This window comes from Ictidomys tridecemlineatus, chromosome 8 (assembly GCF_052094955.1).
Source record: "Ictidomys tridecemlineatus isolate mIctTri1 chromosome 8, mIctTri1.hap1, whole genome shotgun sequence".
Taxonomy (NCBI): domain Eukaryota; kingdom Metazoa; phylum Chordata; class Mammalia; order Rodentia; family Sciuridae; genus Ictidomys; species Ictidomys tridecemlineatus.
Window position 1 is genome coordinate 41,682,335 of NC_135484.1, and position 24,068 is coordinate 41,706,402.

At 31.4% G+C, this 24,068-nt stretch overlaps 1 protein-coding gene across 7 annotated transcripts in view; it reads left to right on the top strand.

Annotated features, from left to right (window-relative positions):
* Nucleotides 1-24,068, top strand: part of Tbc1d32 (TBC1 domain family member 32) — a 191,059-nt gene that overhangs the window by 37,754 nt on the left and 129,237 nt on the right. For all 7 annotated transcript variants that reach the window (XM_078019309.1, XM_078019310.1, XM_078019311.1 and 4 more), the window contains 5 exons: nucleotides 910-1,000; nucleotides 4,757-4,897; nucleotides 7,156-7,248; nucleotides 14,988-15,130; nucleotides 17,367-17,494. In XM_078019309.1, the coding sequence (XP_077875435.1) occupies nucleotides 910-1,000; nucleotides 4,757-4,897; nucleotides 7,156-7,248; nucleotides 14,988-15,130; nucleotides 17,367-17,494 (596 nt within the window). The remainder of the gene's footprint in view (nucleotides 1-909; nucleotides 1,001-4,756; nucleotides 4,898-7,155; nucleotides 7,249-14,987; nucleotides 15,131-17,366; nucleotides 17,495-24,068) is intronic.

Below are 24,068 nucleotides of genomic sequence, written 5' to 3' on the forward strand. Positions count from 1 at the left end.
GAAGCATGACCCTATCTTTCCAACTTGGAAAAAAAATTAGTTTTGCCTCTAAGACCCTTATAGTACCTGTTGCTCTATTTTAAATTTCCTTCATGGCTAACTTTCATGAAAATGAAAATAATTCTAGGTACCTCTACTTTTTCAGTTCTTATTTCTTTATTGTAAACTGGATTTAATCTTCAAATTCCCATGAAACTAACCTATTCAGGGTCTCCAACAATCTCCTTATTACTAAATCTAATAATTATCAGTCCTTTTTCACTGATGATTTGTATTTTGTTTGGGAATTAGAATTGGAGGGAATCTATTGGGAGTAGGTAAGTTTTGGGAAAGGGGAGAAGGGTTGAAAGCTCTACTTGTGAAGAATGGGAGGAAGGGTTAGAATGGAGACTTACAAAAGAATCATTAGGAACAGTAGGGGTTGTAGATTTTTTAAAAATTATGACAATGTTCTTTAAATTTTCAGTTTTCTTTCTTTCTTTTTATTTTTTTTTTAAATTGTGGTATTGGAGATGGAAACAGAATTTTAAACCAGTCAATATATTTGCTGGCCAGATGGGAAGAAAAGACTATGATGTGAGGGAACTGTGCAAGAAAGTTTTGAAAGCCACGGCTGTAGTATTTTTGTATCTTTCACTAAAATGTCAGATTATGTTTATTTCCGTCCACTGAAACCAATATTAAGATAATAATATATTTGTTCACAAATCTTTTCAGTGCTCCCCAAATTGATGCCATAGTAATATGTGACTGGGGAGACTGAGTTGTGGTACCTGAAAAGGTAGTAGTCTACATATTTCCTAAATATTTCCAGCTAGAATTTTTATAGCTTTGCCTATTTTTTTAAATAAAAATACTTGGACTTCTAGACTGCAAGTTCCTGAAATTAATGAGATTTTATTTTATTAGATAACCACAGCAGTTCAGCAGTGTGTTCAGTACTTGGAATTGTGTGAGACCATGAAAACTGATGAAATTTTGGAACATTCAAAGCATTGTGGTACGTATTTTTTTTTTAATTACACACATTAAAAATGTTTAAATTTGCTGGTCATGGTGCACTCGCCTGTAATCCCAGTGGCTCGGAGGCAGAGGTAGGAGGGTCGCAAGTTCAAAGCCAGCATCAGCAACTTAGGAAGGCCCTACAGCAATTTAAGAGAGACCCTGTCTCCAAATAAAATATAAAAAAGGGCCAGGGATGTGGCTCAGAAATAGCCTTAAAATGACTTATTTTTTTAGTAGCTGGTAAATGAGATCACTTTTACCAATGACTTAACATATTTTGAGAAATTAAAAAGATTTAGTGACTTTTTAATAATATCTACCTTTAAAATGAATGTTTAGTCATACTGATTCATACTATATGCAGCTCTTCAAGTTATATTAGGCATTAGTATTCTAATCTCTCATACTACCATGATATGTAGTCCCTTTTTCTCTTCTGCTATTGTCTCACTCTTTTAATCAGATACTTAAGCACGTTAGTTAGAGGAAAAATTCCCTACAATGTAGTTTTTATTATCAAATACCCCATCTTGCCCTGTGCTTCATTTCTACTTACATTCAGTCTGAGCTAAAACATCCTAGATAATTTAAAATCTGGCCCTAATTTTTTTATCTGGTCTCTTATTTTGATATTGAGTAAACGAGTCTTCTTTTAGATTGTTTTGCCCATCAATGCCTATATACCTTTGTTATTTTTACTTCTGATGCCTCTTTCATATTTACTTAAACCAATATAAGTAAATCTTATATCTTATTTATCATGAAAGAATAAACTTCACCTATTTGGAATTTTTCTGGATCTTTGCTTACGGTTCACAACTTGCCATGTGAAACTGAACTTTCATGTTGGTTACATTTATTGTTTTTTGAAACAAATGATAAGTTATTGAGAGTATGAAAGTATCTTATAATTTAGTTTATCCCTGAATAAAATTCTTTAACTCAAAGCATGAGAAAGTGTCAAAGACCAATAATTAATGGATTTCAAAACCTCATGTTTTGTAGTGGAGGAGAAAGTGCAGAAATTGAAATTTATTCTTGAAAAGAAACAAAAGTATGCATAATTTTATGTATTATCTCATATAAATATTTTTAGATTTTTCTAATTTCTTGATATTAAAAAGTTACATCAAGCATCCCCCTTAACCCCCACTCTACTAGTTCTCATGGCTTTGCTTTCTTTCTTATCTAGTGGAGACCTTGTGGTATTTCATTGTATTCTTTTGCCATATTCATTTTTTTCCTTTTTTCAAATTTTTTGTTCATTCTTGCCTGCAGTCAGTTCAGCTTTCCATATTTTGGGGTTCTCAGGAAACTGAGCAGAGAGAATTTGTTATGTGTATTAAAAAGTGCAAATATATGTTTTCTAACCTCAGTTGCTCTTTTTGTGTTGCTTTGGAATTCTCTTAGGTGATCTTTCTTTGATGTCCCAGCTATTACAGTATTTGCCAGTTTCAGCAAACCACCTTTCTTGTTATTGCCCACTCTCTTTCAACAGGACTCCATGGTTCTTATTTCACTAAGAAAATAGAATTTTTTGTATACGACCTTCCCACATGTCCTGCTTCTGTGTATAAGAATGAATGTTTATATACTTTTATCAGTATTTCCTTTCTCTAGCTTGTAATCAAGATGTGACCTATTTCAGATTGACCACTTTATCTATTCTCTTGATTCTGTTACCTCCTGGAGTGTTTGTGTTTGTTTGTTTGTTTTGCTTTATTTTTAGTGAAACTAGGCCATTTTGTTATTCTATATCTCTTTGCATTGGTTCTTTCTCCTGCGTTGTCTAACCTGCTCATGGGTGATCCATAATAAAAAATGGAGCAAGTTCTGTGCTCCATATGTTTTACCTTTCTGCTTCCCTTGAAAGAAGAGCTTTCTGTATATTCTGGATTCCCCAGGTCCCACTTCTTTGCCTCTCCTTCACTTTTCAGTTATAGAAGTAGGCTTCTATTTCTACTCCTCTAAGGCCTTCCCATCTTAGCTTCTAATCTTTCTTGTCCTCATTTAACAGCATGTATCTCTGTTGATTCTTTCCTCCTCATCTTAGTGTCATGTTTTTCTTGTATTCCTTCATTGTCGTACATAGTAAGTTTTGTGTGTTCACTTGAAGAGCTTTTCTCTTTTCTTCACGTTTGTACTGGCAAATGTTTTCCCTTTGTGCTTTTTTCCACTTTACTATATTTGTTTTCTTGAGGGAGCTCATGTACATGGCCTCAAGTATTACATATTTACTTGTATAGTGACTGAAATATGTAAGTCTACATACCTTTCCTGAATTTCAGATCCACTCACTTTTACTTAATATTACTACCTAAAGGTTATTTATGTCCTTCAAAATTTACAGTACTGAAATCACTGTTCCTTCTTTTTTTAGACCTGTTGTTTTACTCATTGGAATTACTTACATAGGAGAAATTTATCCTGTATACTATGTTAGAAATTGAGTTTTCTCATCTTTTTCTTTCACTGCCTATGTGTAATTCTGGCTATGGCATATTATTTTTCTTTTTTTCCATATTTTTTATTGATGCATTATAATTATATGTAATGGTGGGATTGATTGTGACATACATTTCATTTTCTTAAACATAAACTTTTATTTATCTCTTCATTTTTTTTGCTAGTGTTTTTGTGTATAATTTTCTTGATAAAGCTTCTTTCACACCTTGATTTTGTTTCATTAGCTTTCTACACTGCTGTAGAGTCAGTGTTCCACTACGTGTATTTAACTCCTTAAAGAGCTTTACTTTTATCCTAATGGCCTCTGTAATAAAGTCCAGATTCTTTCCATGACCATGTCTTCATGATCTGCCCTTTGAAGCTCCTTATTCTCTTCTCCTTGTCCTCTGCATACTCTTGTGATACCACCCTGTTTGCTGTAGTCTAATTGAGAGCTAAGTTTAGGTCTCTTTCTGGTTTTTATCATTAGTGAAAAGTGCAGGATCTTGTATAAAGTAGGTATTTGATATATCCTGACTCTCTGGGCAAATGAGTAAAAAGCAAATAAATATTAGAAAATCTCTATAGTATGATCTTTTGTGTACCTGAAACACTTGGGACTGGAAGTGTTTCATATGGCAGTTTTCTAGATTTTGGAATATTTTTTATAGATTTTACATGCATTTACTTTTAGTTAGTAAAACTGAAGAGTAACTAACATTTTTTATTGACTTCTTTCCTTCCTTAACTTACTTTTAAAGCATGTCCTTGATGACAGGTGATAACTCTGGCAATTTTTGGTATTTATTTTAGAATGAGCACTGATGCATATAATACATAATATATATATATATACACACACACACACACACACACATATATATATATATATATACATAGTCTGATACATATTATACTACATATATATATATATATATATATATGGTCTGATGCATATTATATTTTTCTGAGTTTTGTCAATTTTATGACTGCTTTTTCTCAGATTTATGTAAAGAGCCTTAGCAAACAAGGAAATAAATATTAAATTTTTTTTTTAGTTGTAGTTGGATATAATACCTTTATTTTATTTATTTTTTGTGATGCTGAGGATTGAATCCAATGCCTCATACATGCTAGGTGAGCGCTCTACTGCTAAGCCACAACTCCAGCCCAGGAGATAAATATTTTTAAAATTTCCACCAACAGTGTCTTCATTATAGACTAGAATCTTGTGTGTTTAGAAGAAAATGGAGAGAGGTACTGTAAAATATTAAAACATTAAAATGTTTTTGTTTCTTCTCTTAAGGGAACAAACAGAAAATTGTCTACTACTCAGGACAAGAATTACAATATATTTATTTCATTCACTCATTATGCATTTTAGGAAGATTATTGATCTATAAACAAGGCAGAAAACTCTTTCCCATAAAGCTAGAGGATAAAAAAGGTAAGTGAGACTAGGAGAGATGAATATGTGGAATTAAGGTAAGATTTATATGCTGTGGCTCATTCAAGCTTGGAATTTTCCCATGTTTTTTCAAAGGTATTTAGTTATATACCTTTTAGTTTTATATATATTGAAGTATTTTTTTCTTTGAATTTTCAGTTTCTACTTCTTTCTACATGCATAGGTGTTTTTCTTATTCTCCTAGAATGTAATAATTATTTTCCCCTGTCTCTCAAAATTCTCAACATACTTGATGATCCAGTTCTGGATGTAAAAGTAGAAGACCTTATTTAAGTTCTGGTTGTCTTATACATTATCTAGGATCTTTTGGGCAATTTACTTACTTTATGTTGTTTTGGTTTCTTAAATCATGAAAATTGAATAATGGCATCAGTGATGCTACACTTAGAGAACTTTCGTTTGAGAATATTGTTTTATAAACTATAAAGCCCAATACCATTTGATACACTTTCATATTGTTTTTACCCTAAGTCTTCTTAATTTTCCTCTATTAAACTTTGGCACATGTTGCTAGTTATTCTTATTTCCCTTAAAACCCTAAGCTTATCTAAGAATATACTACAGAGTAGGGGCTGTCAAACTTTTCCTGTAAAGTGCTAGATACTAACTCTTTTAGCCACACTGGGCCACATAATGTCTTTCTCTGTGTGTGCACCTGAATGTACCCCCCCCCCCAAATAAATAAATAAATAAAATAAAAAGGTAGCATCACAATCTGGAGGCTGCTGTTCCTAGAAAGGGCTTGTGCAAGGTTGGTCCTTGGTTGATGTCTAGAATTCTTTTATTCCCAGCACTGAGAGATACCTAAGCTATAGACTGATCACAGTGTCTAATCTGTTTACAATGTGTTTTTACACTAAACACTTACTTTCCTTTTATGAATTTAGAAATTTGGTATGTGCTAGTCAATAGGTGCCTGAATCTTCAACCTTCAGTAAAAACTTTGGGATTTATAATAACCTTTCCTGATAGCCATTATTTTACATATGTTTTTAAAATTCACTCCTAGAAGAATTAAATGTATTCTGTGTCACTCTGTGGAAGAGAACACTTAGAAGCTTGTGCCTGATTTTCTCTGGATTTCACCACATTCCCCATTTCCCTTGGATTTTTCTTTGTGTACTTTTTATGTAACAAAACAGCTGTATGACTGTATGTTGAAACATTCGAGTCTTGCTAGTAAATCACTGAATCTGAGCATGGTTTTGAGGAACCTCAAACACATTTTAAAAATGAAACTCCATTCTTAGCTTGTGAGCATTACAAAATCAGATCATAAGGACTACAGTTTGCTGACCTGTGTTATGGAGTATATTCTAGACTTCTAGGCATCTCTCTGGTGGTCTGGAGTAGGGTGTTGTGAAACCTGGTTGTTGGTGATCTGTTGATTTTGCGGTAATCATGATGCCCCTGTGAATCTTGAGAATATGTAGTTCTTAGCCTGGTGTCAGAAGTTTAAAAGGGGGAGGTTAGAACTTAGGGAAGTTTTAGGTAAATGAATCTGTACTATTTTTGACAAACATTCCTTAAGTGAATAACATGTTTATGTGCAGAGCTGAGCAGAAACATTTTGACTTAAAGATTAAGGTAGCAAAAGAGACAGAAATGTCATGAAGTCCAAGATGTCTAGCTTTTTCACTGTTTTTAGTCACTGAGCAGATGTCTGCACAGGCTCAAGTGAAGAGTTGGTGCTTTTGACAAAAGCAGCCTTCAAGTCCATGAAAAATAACCTGGGTAACCATTATCATAACTCTCATATAAGATATGTTATCTATCAGAGCTAATGGGAGACTTAATAGTGCATTGCTCAATTGTGTGATTTCTAAAATTAATGAATTTTAAAGTCAACTAAAGGTAAGTAACTCAGAGCAAGTGAGACTGGAAGATTCACTTAGCTTTTTCCTTAGTTTTGCTCCTAATTGAATAAATACAAATAGCAATAATCAGATTTATGAATCTTTTAATTAGAAGTTTATACTAAGTGATTAGCTAAAAAAAAAAAAATCCCCTGTCCCTCTACATAGCCCACATCGTATTATTTGCCTTGCTGTTTTTTAATATACTATGTCTAATTTGTTCTGAAGTCATGTGTTTTTGATTATAGCTTCTGCCTTCCTGACTGGATCATGTTTTCTATAAAAACTCAGTCATAGATTGATGAGCCATTAGTTAAATTGTTCTAAGTTGTAAGTATATAATAGGGATTAATTTCTTTCTTTTTCTATTTCTTTGTGAAGATTCAGTATCCCTTACAGATCTGCTGGTTCTATTTACCCAACTTATCTATTATTCACCAAGTTGTCCAAAGATGACATCATCTCCACACTCAGGTAATTTGGCTTGAGTAATAAAAAGCATCTAAAAATATTTAGGTATTGCCAGAATGTTTTGAGTGCCTGGTGTATTTCTGTCAATAGATTTCATTAAGATATAGCATTATTAAGAAGAAATTACATTAGTTCTGAAGTAAACCATGAAATTTAATTTTGTTCATTGATGTTCTAAGATATTTCTAATCTACTAACTTCTTAATTTAGGATCAATTTTCCTGAGGATTTTAATATTCTTTATTAAAAGGAAGATGTTCTCAAGAAATGAGATCATGCTTGATTGATAGGTACTAATTTGTTTTATTTTTGATATTTTCTGTCTTTTATCTTTCCCAGAATGTTTTGATCAGCTTACATGTTTTAGCTCACATCCAAACTTCACCATCTTTTCAGGGTCCTTTTTTATTGAAGATTAAAGAAAAAATACATATACAGCACAATTTTTCATATCTCTGATTGTATAAAAAATATGTTCATACCAATTCATGTCTTCATATATGTACTTTGGATAATGATGTCCATCACATTTCACCATCCTTGCTAACCCTTTCCCCATTCCCTTCCCTTCCCGTCCCTTTGCCCTATTTAGTCTATTCCTCTCATGCTGCCCCTCCCTACCCGACTATGAATCAGCCTCCTTATATCAGAGAAAACATTCGGCATTTGGGTTTTTTGGATTGGCTAACTTCACTTAGCATTATCTTCTTCAACACCATCCATTTACCTACAAATACCATGATTTTATTCTCTTTTATTACTGAGTAATATTTCATTGTGTATATAGGCCACATTTTTTTTATCCATTCATCTACTGAAGGGCATCTAGGTTCCTTCCACAGTTTAGCTATCATGAATTGTGCTGCTATAAATATCGATGTGACTGTGTCCCTGTAGTATGCTGTTTTTAAGTACTTTGAGTATAGACCCAGGAGAGAGATAGCTGAGTCAAATGGTGGTTCCTTTCCCAGATTTCCAAGGAATCTCTAAACTGCTTTCCATATTGGCTGCACCGATTTGCAGTCCTACCAGCAATGTATGAGTGTACCTTTTCCCCCACGTCCTTGTCAACACTTATTGTTGTTTGTATGCATAGTAGCTTCCATTCTGACTGGAGTGAGAAGATAACTTAAGAGTAGTTTTGATTTGCACTTCTCTAATTGCTAGAGATAATGAACATTTTTTCATATATTTGTTAATTGATTGTATATCCTCAGAATTCTGAGAAGTGTCTGTTCAGGTCCTTGGCCCACTTATTGATTGGGTTATTTGTTTTTTTGGTGTTAGTTTTTTGAGTTCTTTATATACCCTAGAGATTAGTGCTCTATCTGATGTGTGAGGGGTAAAGATTTGCTCCCAAGTTGTAGGCTCTCTATTCACCTCATAGTTGTTTCTTTTGCTGAGAAGAAATTTTTAGTGTGAGTTCATCCCATTCATTGATTTTTTTTTAATTTTAATTCTTGCACTGTAGGGGTCTTATTAAGGAAGTTGGGCCCTAATCCCACGTGATGAAGATTAGGGCCTTTGTTCTTGTCAGGTATTTTGGTCACAGTGACACAAAGCTGACCAATACACATACTGTATTTTCTTTATTCATTCTTCCATGGGATCCTAGAATGATTCCATTTCTTAGCTTTTGAACAGTGCCAAAATAAAAAATGGGTATATAGGTAATGCTTTTATATGCTGATTAATTTGCTTTGGATATATTCTGTATTTAGTTTTTGAAGAACCTATATACAGTTCTCCATAATGACTGTATTAATTTACATTCTTACCAACAGTTTATAAGCAAGCATTCTTTTTCCTTTCTCATCCTTGCCAGCGTTTGTTACTTTTTATAATAGCCCTTCTGACTGGGATTAGGTGGAATTTCAATGTAGGTTCGATTTGCTAAAGATACTTGATGGCTAAAGATATTGAGCATTTTAAAATTTATGTGTTTGCCATTTGTGTGTGTGTGTATATATATATATATATTTTTAAACTCTCTATTTGGTTTATATGGCTTTTTTTTTTTTTTTTTTTGGTCCCAGTGATTAAACCCAGGGGCACTTTATCACCAAGCTGAGCCACATCCCTAGTCCTTTTTATTTTTTATTTTGAAACACAGTCTCGCTAAGTTGCTTAGAGTTTGCTAAATTGCTGAGACTGGCCTTGAACTTGGGAGCCTCCTGCCTCATGCTCCTGAGCCACTGGGATTACAGGTGTCTACCACCATGCTGAGCTTCATTTGGCCAATTTTTTTTTTTTTGGTTACTTATTCTTCAGTAATTGTTTTGAATTCTTTCTATATTCTAGTTATTAATCTTGTGTTATATGAATAGTGTTAAAGATTTTTTCCCATTCTGTAAATTGTGTTCCACTCAGTTGGTTGTTTCCTTTGTTACAAATTTTATGTAATTTAATTTTTCAATTCTTGTTTTTGTTTTCTAAATCAAAGGAGTTCAATTCAGGAAATCAGTGCCTATGTCAGTATCTTGAAATGTTTCCTCTATATTTTATTCTAATAGTTTCAGAATTTCAGGTCTTTTTATAGTATTTGATCCATTTTGAATTGAATTTTATATATTATGAGAGACGGGACATTTAGTTTTACTATTCTACATATCGATCTCCAGTTCCCCACCACTTGTGGAAGAGGCTATTTTTTTTTCCAGTTTATGTTTTTGGCACGTATGTCAAGATTAATTGGCTGGAGATATATGAATTTATTGCTGGGGCCTCTGTTTTGTTCCATTATTTTATATGTTCATTTTTATACCAATACCATATTCTTTTTATTACTATGAGTCTGTGGTATATAATGAAATCAGATATCATGATATCTCCAGTGGTGTCCATTTTTCACAGGACTACTTTGGCTATTTGGGATCTTTTGTATTTTTATAAGAATTTTAGGACTTTTTTCTAGTTCTGTTAAGAAAGTGGTATTCTGATAATTATTTTATTGATTCTGTAGATTGCTTTGGGTAGTAAGTCCATTTTAATAATATTAATTCTCCCATTCTTCCAATCCATGAATATGGGTGATCTTTATATTTTCTAGTGTCTTTTTCAGTTTGTTTCTTCAGTGTTCTATAATTTTCATTGTAGAGGTCTTTTACCTCCTTTTGATTAGGTTAATTTCTAGGGTTTTGTTTTGTTTTTTTGCTATTGTGAATGGGGTTGTTATTCCTGACATCTTTCTCAGTGAGTTCATTGTTGGCATACAGAAAAGCTATTTGTGTGTGTGTGTGTGTGTGTGTGTGTGTGTGTGTGTGTGTGTGTTAATTTTGTGTCTAGCTTTTTCATTGGATTTATTAGTTCTAAGAGTTTCTTGGGGGAATATTTGTGGTTTTCTAAGTTTAGAATCATATCAGTAAACTGAGATAATTTGATTTTATTCTTTCCTTTTTGTATCCTTTTTACTGCTTTCTCTTGCCTAATTGCTTTGGCTAAAATTTCAAGTAGTATATTGAATGAAGTGGTATCTTATTTCTGATCTTAGAGGGAATGCTATCAGTCCTTCCCCATTCAGCATGATGTAGGCTGTTGGTTTGTTATATGTAACCTTTATTATGTTGAGATATGATCCTTCTATAAGTAGTTTATTCATGAAGGATATTAAGTTTTATTAAAAGCTATTTCTGTATGTATTGAGGTACTTTTCTGATTTTTTTCTTTATTCTTGACTCTCTTTATGTGCTATTTCTTTTACTGATTTGCATATGATGAAGCATCCTTTCATCCCTGGAATGAAAACAACTTGACCATGTATATTATCTTTTTAATGTGCTGTTGAATTTTATCTACTTAATATTTTACTGATAATTTTTGCATTTATGTTTACCAGGAATATTGGCCTATAGTTTTGTTGTGTGTGTGCCTTTGTCAGGTAATATTGGTTTGTAGAATGAGTTTGGGATGGTTCCTTCTCTTTCATTTTTATGGACTAGTTTGAGGAACATTGATATTAGTTCTTCTTTAATGTTCTGTAAACTGTAGCAGGGAATTAGTCTGGCCCTTTACTTTTATTTGTTGGGATACTTTGTCTTATTATTTTAATCTTTTTACTTATTGTTCTATTTAGTTTATTCTAATATGTTCTTAGTTCATTTTGATAGGTTATATTTGTCTTGAAATTTATGTTTTTTTCTAGTTTTTTTTTCAACTTATTGGTATGCAATTTTTCAAAATATTCCTAGTGACTCTGAATTTCAGTGGTATCTGTTGTAATGTTTCTTTTTTCAACTCTAATTTTATTTACCTTTCTCTCTCTCTCTCTCTGGGATAATCTATCTAAAGATTTGTTTATCTTTCAAAGACCCAACTCATTGTTTCATTGATCTTTTGCATTGTTTTTAAAATCTCTATTTGTTGTATTTCTGCTCTGATCTTTATTATTTTTTCCTCTACTGATTTTGGGTTTGGTTTGTTCTTATTTATCTAAGACCTTGAGATGTATCGAGTTTTTAATTTTAGCTCTCTCTATTCTTTTAATATAAGTACTCATTACTATAAACTTCTCTCCCAGCTTTCACTGTATTTCACTGATTCTAGTATATTGTGTTTTTATTTTTATTTGATTCTAGGAATTATCAAAATTTCCCTCTAATATTTTCAGTAACCCACTCTTCAGAAGAGTATTATTCAATCTCTATGTTAGTTTGTATAATTTCTATAGTTTTTCTTGCTATTGATTTCCTGTTTCATTTCATTGTAATCTGATAAGATTCAAGAAATTATTTCTGTTTTTTGGATTTCTAAGGTTTGCTTTACATCCTAATATATGGTCTGTTTGAGACCATATATTAGGATGTAAAGTTCTATGTGTTAATGTGTTAATGAAAAGAATACTGTTGTTAAATGGAATATTTTATAGTTGTATTTTAAGTATATTTTATCTATAGTATAATTTAACTCTGATGTTTTTTGTCAATTTTTTTGGTCTGGATCATCTCTATTGGTGAGAGTAGGGCACTCCCTTTGTGTCTAGTTTGTGTCTGTGTTTTATATTTTTGGGTGCTCTAGTTTGTTTTATATTTTTGGGTGCTCCAATATTTAGTACATATATATATATATTTTTAAAATTGTTATAACATGTTGATGAATTGTTCCCTTCATCAATATGTAGTAACTTTCTTTGCCACTTCTAACCGATTTTGTCTTAATATCTCTCTTTTGTTGGATATAAGTATAGCAGTTCCTGCTTGCTTTCAGATTCCATTTGCTTGCAATATCATTTTCCATTCTTTTAATTTGTGAATACCTTTTCAGGTGAGGTAAGTTTCTTGGAGGTGGATCTTGTTTTTTTAATCTATGGGGTATCTTTTAGTATCAAATTAAGACCATTAACCTTTTGGGTTATTGTTGAAAGTTGTGTAGTTGTTCCTGTTGTTTTCTTGATTTTCTTTTTGTTTTAAATATTCTAAGTTCTTTTCTTCTCTTTATTAATTTTTGACATTTGATAGTTTACTATATCAATAATGTTTTTTTTTCTCTTTGTGTGTCTCTTCTTGAAGAAAGATTTATTCTTTTCCATGCTCTCATGATTGTGCTACTTCCTTCTTCCTTTTGGTTGTAGAGTGTCCTTAAATATCTTCTGTAATGCTATGTTTATAAATTCCTTTAGTGGATTTATTTTTTTATTTAATTTTTTTTTTTTTTAATACTGGGAATTGAAACCAGGGCACTTTACCAGTGAGTCACACCCCAACTTGTTTATTCTGTATTTTGATACAGGGTGTTTTTGAGTTGCCAAGCTAGCCTTGAATTTGTAATCCTCCTATTTCAGACTCCCAGTACACTGGAATTATAGATGTGTCCCCAAACCCATGCGAATTCCTTTAGTTTATGCTTATCTCAAAAGTTCTTGATTTCTACTTCAATTTTGAAGGATATCCTTGCTTGTATAGTATTCTTGCTATTTTTTTCAGAACATCATTAAATACTTCATTCCTTGCCCTCCTGGCCTTTAGAGTTTCTGATAAGAAATCTGATATTTTAATGGATTTGCCTTTAATTGTGTTTTGGTGCTTCTTTCTTCTAGCTCTTGACACTTTTTCTTCTGTACTTTTGCAGTTTAACTATAATGTGGGTAGAGAGGTTCTTTTCTGGTTGTGTCAGTTTATATTCTAAATAATTCCTCTATCTGGAAGTTTACTTCTTTTCCACAATTTGGGATATTCCCTGCTATAATTTCACTGAATAGGTAACCTGTGTTCTCGCCTTTTCCCTCTTCTATGCAGTTTATGCAAATGTTTGATATTTTAGTGTATTCACTAGATCTTGTATTTTCCTTTCATTCTTTTTTTTTTTTATTGCTGTCTGAATATATTATTTTGGCAAGTTGTCTTCAAGCTCTGATTTACTTGATCCAGTTTGTTTCTGATGCCTTCAATTGAAAATTTTTTCAGACTTATAGAGCTTTTCATTTCCAAGATTTATTTCAGGTATTTTTCCAAAATCTCTATTTCTTTATTCATATCCTGCATTGTCTTCCTTAATGCATACTACTGTTTATTTTTATTCTCTTTGGTTTCTGTTATTTTTTATTCTCCCAAGAGAATTTCATTGAGCTTCTTAAAGATGATTCTTTTGAATTCTTTGCCTAACTTTTCATCCACTTAGATATCTTTAGAATTTTTTACTATAGAGTAATGAACTTTAGGAACTGTTATATTGCCATTTTTTAAAACATTTTAAATCTACTAGATGTTATTACAATATCACATGCTTTCTTTATGATAAAAAGTATCCTTTGTTTGTTACAATTACTTGTTAATGTTTTGATTTTCCATCTAGAGGACTGTTTTTGTCTTATTCACATCTGTGTCTGCAGTGTTTCTTTGTATAGTGTCTGGTGTTTATCAGAAACTCAATAAATAGAAGATGATTGTATAAATGCATGTATGAACACATGGTGGTCAGTGATACTGCTTACTGTGAAGAAGTTTTCTCATCAGGAGCTGTTTAAAAAATCATTCAACTTCACTTTTACATTTTCTTTTTGTCAGGTATCAGGTTGAAGTCAGCATACTCATGGCATATTGACTTATATAACATATATTAAGAACTTTCTTAGTAATGTATCTTACTAGCATAGTCTTATATGCTGTTGGAGGGATATTAGGTCAGATATTTGAAAATATGTTGATTTCTGAAATAAAAAGTCATGTTTTAGTTACAATTAGAATTATGTTTCATTTATGTGTTTTAATGTTCATATTTTTAAAAAATCTTAAGAGTAACTCTTCCTTTCATTGTTTTTGTGGTAACACAAGAAATTTACTAGTCTCCATGAAAATTCATTAAAGTTTCTCTTCTCATATGTCTTCTGCTTTGTTCATGTTGTTGTCTTACTGAATCTCATTTAACTATATACTAGGCTCAATATCTGAATACATTATTTAGGGAAAAAATGAAAAGTGAATACAAGTAAGTATTTCCTAGATGGAGAAAAGTTCTGAGACATCTTCAATATCAAGCATTGTTATAATGTCACGCTGTGAATGATCTTATATTCTTTTCTTTTGACATTTATTTTTTTATATAGTTGTTTTTATTAACTTGAAAGTATATTGAGATAATTGAAATCTTAATTTTTAGGTTATAATTTGGTATTGGCATTGAGTTGTGGGATTTTTAAACTATTACCTTTGATATTGAGCTTTATGGAAGAACATTAGCTAATATATAAAAAAGTATTAAGTATCTAGTGTTTTAAGTTTTAATTTATCAAAATACTTTTTGTTTGTCAGAGAATTATTCTCCTGCAAGTATGGTGACTGAAGTTCTACGGATACTCTGTGATCAAAAAGAATGTGCAATTGAATGCTTATATAACAATACTGTGGTAGAGACACTTCTCCAGCCTGTTCATAATTTAATGAAGGGAACTGAGGTTGGTATTAAGTCACTAAAGACAAAAAGTGTCCCTAAACTGAGTATTCATAATATTTAATTAGACTTTATTTTTATGTATTTGAAATATTTTATTATACTCTGTTTTCAAAAATGAATGTATTTTGTTTGATATACATTTTTATTGGTTAAATCATAGTTTATACAGTTGCTTGATTTAATAGATATCACATGGTCGGGGAATACACAGACATCTTAATTTTTTTCTAATCATGCTTACTTCTACAGATGTAAAGAACTTAGAATTTTTTTCTATTATGAAGCTATTTGTCTTACAAATCTAATAAATCTTGTAACTGTCTTGTTATTTGATTTAATGGCAGTTTTATAGCCTTTGGAAATATGATTATTATCCCAAAGAGCCAATTCTGTTTTACGGTAAGTAAAACTAGTATTACCTTGCAAAGAAAGCTTATATATAATTCCAGTGCTGAACATATGATGTGTCTTTATAGTTTGCAATGTGTGCTTCCTTACATTGTATATTTTTTCATAACTGAGACTGAAGGAAGTGACTTGCTCAAGATCAGACATTTAACAAGTGGCAGAGTTGGTGCCCTTACTAGTCCTGCTATCTGTCCAATGTGTCCCTCTGCTTGTATAAGTTAAGTTTGTAGAAAATGACTTTTAGAGTGCATCAATAAACTAAAAATGTTTTTGTCTTTTCATACCTGTTTTGTTGTGTTTTTGTTAGACTTATCTCCCTCTTAAACTCGTACTGTCACATACTTTTCTGCTTCTTGTGTTCTCTGGATAAATTTCAAAAATGTTAACTTGGTATTTACCAGTTTTTTTTGTGTTTTTGTCCCATTTTTTCTCATATATACTAGTTACAACAATCCATTTGAATATTCTGTATGAGATTATTATACATTTCTATCTTTGCATGCTTTCTTCTTACCCTGGAAAATATTAAACTTGGTCCTCATGAAAAATTCCTCTCTTTAGACAAGATTTTTTTCTTTGAATCTCCCAAAGGTGTTTGTTTTTGTATATTCCCATGTTATATACTTCTGTAATTGTATTTAGATTTGAATTTATTCTTGATAGCAGAACCAGTCCTCTGGCACATAATAGAATTTTAATATCTAATTGAAGTCAGTCAGCATCACCCAATCACTACTATGTCATTGCTTTGCTCTCAGTACTGAAAATGTAGATGTGAATAAGACATGTTTATTGACTTTAAGAATTGTATTTTCATAGGTGAGGCAGTCTTTTGAACAAAATATATTTAAAATGAGGAATAGAAAGTTCCAAAGAAAAAATGTGCCTATGAGAGAATGCATATATTCTCATAGGTAGGTATATATAAATGAGATAGTCTATCTATACAAACATATTAGAGAACAAAAGTACTCTAGGTGAAATTGTCCAAGAAAGATATTTAATATGAAAAGGAAGACTAAATATAATTGAGTGGATATTCCTGTATATTTTCAGGGAATATTCCAGACTTATCATTTGTTAAACTAACCTACCAAATTTATTCGGTTGTATTAGTGGTGACATACATATTTTAAAATTTATTGTAGAGAATATGTGCACTGGCATCCATGAAAGTGTAAGGAAATTATAAGCAGACCTTGCAAATCCCAGAAATTATTGTAGATAGAATCTAGCATTAACATAGTTCTCTAGGTTTTGTTATTTGTTTTGTGCTATTTTGCTGTGTTTTGGCAAAGGCATTTTACTACTTAACATTTAAAGGAAACAGTAAATATGATTGGTCTGGTTTGTTTGCTTCCCGGGTGACATTCCTGGCTATTGGCTAACCCATGAACTGGTGGTCTCATATTTACATTCCTGAGTCAATCAATGTATGAAGGGATGATGTTTCTTTAGATAGGGTGGCAGTATGTTAGATCCATGTGATATAATTATATTGAATAGTTAGGAATCCAGTGGGTGAAAAGTATAGGGAAAAGTTGAAATAGAGGGAGCTAATATTTTTGTTAACCAGAATTACATAAAAAAATATATATCAGAAGCAGCAATTTCCAATAATTGGTTTCAGTGAAAAATCTTCTTCATCAGCTATTCTAGGAAAATAATATAATCTAATGATACATTTCATTCAGTCATATTATTTTCACAGCCAAATGAATCATTAAGTATTTTTTGTTGTTGTTGTGGTAATATAACTTTATTAGACTACATACCTTCCATGATATGTCATAAAATTTTATAATTTGTCTTATCTTTTTAATGTACAGACGGCTCCAAATTGTTCTGAAACAGCTTTAATTCATATAGCTGATATCTTGGCCAGAATTGCTTCTGTAGAAGAAGGACTTATTTTACTTCTTTATGGAGAAAACATGAATTGTTCTGAGGAAGAAAGGTATGTACCTACATTTTAAATCTAGATGGCTGTTGCAAGTATAGTTAAATTTCCTAATCAGCCACTAATAAAATGCTAACTGATCTTTAATATGATCTTTTTTCAAAGGGAGAATAGAATCTTCACTCCAGATGGGATCTTCTTCCCCTTCTCATATTCTCCCTGGGACTTTCTCTTATATACTTCCAAAGTCACCCATGATTGGTTTAAGTCAAATTAAAGGTGCACAAAGGAGAAACTATTTTTTCTCTTCCTTCTGTATAGTCACCTAGTTCTAGATTTTCAGTTAACCAGTGGTCAACTTTTGATGCATTAAATGTACATACATACAAATGTTTATTTTCATCTCCTCCTTCCAAAATGTATTGCATTATATATATTACCCTGCAATTTGATATTTTATATGTAACCATGAGCATTTTTCTGAGTGCAGAATGAAACATTTGTAATAGTTGCATTGTACTTTTTTTTTGGTTTATTGAAATTTATTTAAAAATTTCCCCTGTTGATGGACATAATAAGGTTTTATCTAGGAGATTTTTTCCTACATAGATAGCCCTACAGTAAATTTTTTTTTCTTCATTACCTTGTTGGTATAGTGGGTTACATTAATTGATTTCAGGATGCCAAATAGCCTTATCTACCTAGAAAAAATCCCACTTGGTTTTGTCAAATAATGGTTGTTTTCTTGTTGGTATAGTGGCTTACATTAATTGATTTCGGGATGCCAAATAGCCTTATCTACCTAGAAAAAAATCCCACTTGGTTTTGTCAAATAATGGTTGTTTTTGGTTTGCCAGTAGTTTCCAGTAATTATTGAGGACTTTGGCTTTGTTCATGAAAGATATCAGGCTCTAGTCCTTGTGTTATCTTTGTCAGGGTTAGTATTAATGGAATCTAGTTTTGTAAATTAGGAATTAGTCCTTGTATTATTATCTTGTGGAGGGCCTTGTAGAGAACTACTATAATTTCTTCCTTAAATATTTGATAGAATTTGCCAGTTAGCCAATTAGAGACTGGTGTTTTCTATTTCTATTGATAATAGATTCAGTTTTATTAATAGATGTAGGCCTACTTATATTATTTCCTCTTGTAAGTTTTGGAAGATTGTGTCTTTGAAGCAATTGGTTACTTAATAAATTTAGTGAATTTCTGGCATAGTTTATAATATTCCCTTATTATCTTTATATTTGATATTTTATATGTAACCCTTCTTTCATTTCTGATATTAGTAATTCATGTCTTTTGTCTTTTTTTCCTTAGGTAACCTAATTAGAAGCTTATCAATTTTACCACTCTTTTCCAAAAACTAGTACTTTTGCTGATTTCTCTGTTGATTTCTTGATTTTAACATTATTGATTTTTTTTATTCTGATTTCTTTCCTTCTACTTACTTTGGATTTAATTTATTCTTCCTTTTCTAGCTATCTATGGTGGAAGCTTAGATGAGTGATTTTAGGTCTTTCTTTTATGATATATGTATTTAATATTGTAAATTTCCCTGTAAGCACTGCTTTTGCTTCACTTCTTAAGTTTGTTTGTTTTTGGATGCTGGGGATTAATCCTAGAGTCTTAAACATATAAGCAAATGTTCTACCACTAAGTTCCATGATTTTGCTAAGTTTTATTTTTATTTTCCATTTAGTTTAAAATATTTTAAAATTTATCATGATATTTCATTGATCCATTTGTTTTTTATAGATCTGAGAGTGTACTTTTTATATTTTCTGTTAAGATGTATTTTGTGGTCTAACATTATGATATGTTCTGTGTGAGCTTATATAATCTATGTTTTTCTGATATTGGATAGTCTGTAGATGTTAGTAATATCTAGTTGCTGATGTTTAGTTCAACTCTGTCGTCATTGACTTCTTACTGAATTTGTCAATTATGATAGAGAAGTGTTGGAATCTCTAGATATATTACTGAATTCATCTAATCCTCTTTGAAGTTGTATCATTTTTTGTTTTACATATTTTGATGCTTTGTTGTTAGGTGAATATACACTAAGAGTTGTTATTGGCTTGGAAATCTGACTTCTCATTTGTCGTATGATAATTTTCTTTGAAGTCAAGTTTTTTGAAATCAACATAGCTATTTATTGTTAGCATGGTACATATTTTCTTCATTATTTTAATATATTTGTGTCTTTATTTATAACATAGGATTCTTATAGGCAATATTTAATTGGGTCTTGTTTTTGTAATCCACTCTGAAGTCTTTTTCTTAAAATTGCTGTAATTAGAACTTGATAATTAAGTATTGATTTAAATGGATTTTTTGTCTATCAAATTCCTTACTCTTCTATTTTTTGTTACCCTTGTTTCTTTTTATGTGTTCTACTTTTTCTGCCTTATCTGCATTTGGTTGAACATTTTGTAAATCCATTTTTCTCTTCTTTTAGTATATCAATTATCATTATTTTTGCCACTCTAATTAGTGTTTGCCCTTAAGTTTGTAATACACATTTCTAAGATAATTAATAATTATATTATTTTAGTTATGTTAAACCCTCTTTCAAATAACACTCTTCAAAGAATCATTTTTAACACAGTAGTGTGAGAACCTCCTAATTCCTTGCTGTTATAACATTGACCTCATTCATTTTTTTCATATGCTATCATCACCAAATTCTTTTATGCAAAAGTTATTTTGAACAGAATTATTCATTGTGTCAATTTAGTAAGAAAAAAATGTTTTATGTGCTTTTATCTGTGTCTTATGTGCTAGCATTTTTATTTTCAGTAGGATCATCCCTATAAGTGATCTCTCTGATAAGAGGGCCTTTTAAGTCTTATAGTTCTGACATTATTACTTTTCAGCATACAGAGTTGTATCTTCTTGCCGGCAATCTATGAAAAGCATGAGGGGTGCCCTTCTTTTCATATTCTTGCCAGAACTCCATAATCAGTTTATGAATATTGTAGAAACCTGATGAGTGAAAGATCTTCTTTTGATCCATATTCACCTGATTCTTTCTGAGTTTGAGCATTGTATTATTCCTGTGGAGAAATGGTTATTACCCATTTTCATTTCCTTAATAGTAAATTTTCTTTTCATATCACTTCCCCCATTTTAATTTTTTCACTAATTCATAGTTGCATATGCAAACAGTAAACATGCAAGACCTAAGAAGCAGAGTTTCTTTCTTGTTCTCCAGAGGTGACTGTTTTCAGCAGTTTTAGGAGTGCATTTATTTTTTATCTCTATTATCAAATAATGTGCTTATTACTAGTTGATTTTTTTAAAGATTTAAGCATTAACCATATACTTATTTCAATTTATCTATGTTTATGTGGCCTGTCATCACATACAAACAAATACACACCTAGTTACCCCCTCAGAGCAATGCTGGGGTACAGTAACCTTGGGTACAGTTGTTCTGTATTTCTGTTGTTGTGAACATTCTTCACAGCTGAGCCCTGTAGTATATGGTTATTGTGTATCCTCCTTTCACAACTGCCCCACTCCTTTGGAATTAATGAATGTCTTTTCTTTTTTGTTTCTAGGCCCAAGTTTTAATATACTTAGCTTTCCTTGTAATGCTGAATTATTCACATGGTCTTTCTTATTTGATTAAATTTTCTCTGAGTATAATTAAATACACACATACACAAAATCTGTTAGTTTAATTAAAGACATCTATTTTCGAGACTTCTGACTAGTTTCTTCAGGACTGGTTGTTCCTTGGTCTCATACATGGGCATCATTTATCATCTGTATGGGATAGCTTCTTTTTTTTTTCCCTTTATGGAAGCTTTTGGTCTTCCCTTGTCTATTATCATTCTGAAATTTTATGATGTTTTTGATATTTTACTTTTATTTACTTGATGGACTTTTTTTTTTTTTTAAAGGAACTGGGGTGCTTAGATGCATTTGGCCATTGAGCCACACCCTACCCCTATTTTGTATTTTATTTAAGACAGGGTCTCACTGAGCTGCTAAGCACCTCACCATTGCTGAGGTTGACTTTGAACTTGAGATTCTACTGTCTCAGCTTCCTGAGTCACTGGGATTACAGGTATATGCCACCACACCCTGCTTGATGGACATTTTTTATCTGAAGTTCATCCAAAAATAATTGGATTTCTTGTCCTCTGCTTTTTTCTAAAACTTGTGTATTTGGATTTGGATTTATCTGTACCATTTTCTATCTCTTTTTTACCTTCTTTTTTTAGCCCACTGGGAAATACCTCCACTTTTCTTTCCACCCCTTCCATTAAAACTGAGTTTTTCATTTAAGTTATATTGTTTTAAGGAACAAGTTTTATCATTTTATCTTATTTTTGGTTTATTAATACAATATTCTTTTTTAAAATTTCTTTTTAATTTTTTATATGTGGGGCGGAGGATCCAACCCAGCGCCTCACATGTGTGAAGAAGCGCTCTACCACTGAGCTACAGCCCCAGCCCCAGTACAATATTCTTTTGCCTCTAAGGGTAATTAAGCTTCCTTCTCTCATACTTTTTCTTCCAATTGCCTTTAGCATTCATTGTATTAATCTCTGTCTTTTTGAGTTTTTTTTGGATATTCAAAAGGAAGAAGAAAGCTTTTTGAAAACTATAAGAAAGTGGAAATTGTCATTTGTGGTCTTTACTATAAGGGGAACCTTGCTGCTATGTTGAATCTTTGGTTTTACTTGTGTTCTGTAGAATTCCATAGAGAAGCCTCCTATAGTTAGCTGCCTGAAGAGAGTAAGCCTTTTAGGAAAAGGAGGCTGGGTGGAAATGGTAATGGAGTTTAAGCTTTAGCATGCAAACTTTGATTTAATCCTGTAGAGCTTTTTCTCCCCTCTTCTGTTTCTCTATCTCTGCCTAACTCCCAGGAATCACACTGGGCTAGCTGCATGAAGTATGAAAGAGAATGTGGAGGTCAGAATTGTTTCTAAACTTATTTTTAGGTAGTTACTCTATTTTCAATTCCACTCATACCTCAATCCAGTATTATTTAGTTCCACCCATTTCTGATTTTTTGAGAGGTTTTATGCAATAAATTATCTTGATTTTGTCATTCACACTGAGGCCAGTTGAGATTTTATGAGTTCTTAGTTACTCCTTGTTTTTCTACTTTCCAGGTTCTTAATTTTTGAATTTTAGTATTTGTAGAGAGAGTGTTTTATATTTTATTTTAGTGAAATATAACTTTTTTTTAAATTAGGAAACCAAACTTAATTTGTCATGAATTTTAAGATTTTTTTTCTCTCATTTAATGCATTGAAGCTTTTTGTTTCTTTATAAACATTAATATTCATGTCATCAATTTTTCCCCATCTATCATTTGTAAGTTCTTTTTTAAAGAGAGTCTCCCTCACATTTAAGCTAAACAAATAAGTCATAAGATACCACAGAGAATTGTTTTTGAATCTTCATTGTGCAGTTAAAAGAAGATATTCTGATAATTAGTAAAAGACTAGAATCATCTCAAAAGTCCAATAACCAAAGGTTACTTATTCAGTTAGGCTTACACAATGGAACACTGAACAACTAGCATAAAAAAGGCATTAGCAATACTTTTATGAAGTTCTGTGTCCTTACCTTAAGGATATATTGTTAAGTGGGGGAAAAAAGTGCAAAAGACTGTTTATTGAATGCTGCCTTTTGTATAATAGAAGAGAATATGAATATAAATCATTTTTATATTTTCAAAAGGGAATTGTGAATGAATAAACTAAAAACTAATGGAAATAGTTTTAGGAGAAAGGAGAGAAGAAAGGGGAGAAGTATGAATGGAGACAAAATACATGAGAGTGTACCTCGATTGTACTTACATTTGACTCTGGCATCATATAGTTGTCTTAGGTAGTAAATATCCAAGAAAATTAAAAAGAAGTCACTGTAAAATAGATAAATAAACTTACGGTCATGCAGAGAAAAAATTAGTTCAAGGAATCTAATTTTTATTGAACATTTCTTGTGGATTATATTCTATGTTAAAAAATTCTTCAAAGTAATTGTAACTACATTCAGTATATATGTAGAAAGAATATTGATATTATATTAAAATTATTATGCACAATTTTAGAACAAAATAAGAAACAGTATAAGGAAGTAAGATTCTTGACATGAGAGAAAAAATATAAAATTGAAGAAGCTAAATAAAAACCCTGAATATTTATATATAATTATGAATTTATTTTTTTTCCTTTTCAAAGGTTATATTTTCATAGCATTGCCACTGAAAAGGCCTAGAAGTAATAAACCCTTAACAATGAGGTAGAAACTTTATGTGGTTTTATCTATATCTCCTTGTTCTAAGAAGAGGCAGAAATTCCTGACAAATAACTGATTCTTGGTCTGTGCCAGGAAATGTTCAAGATGATCCTGAGATATCTTTACATTCTAGAAATCAAGAAAGATATCTAAGATAAATTGGATAGTGTCAAAAATACTTCAGAGCTAACCAGAAGGGGCCTTTTGTTGTCTTCATAGATGAACAATTTGAGTATCAAAAAGTGATCGAACTATTTCAAGTACATAAAAAATGCATGAGTTTAAAATATACTAAAATTAAAAAATCAGGAAATGGACTTTTTCAGTTATTTGTAAAGTTGCTATGCCACCAACTCATTACTTT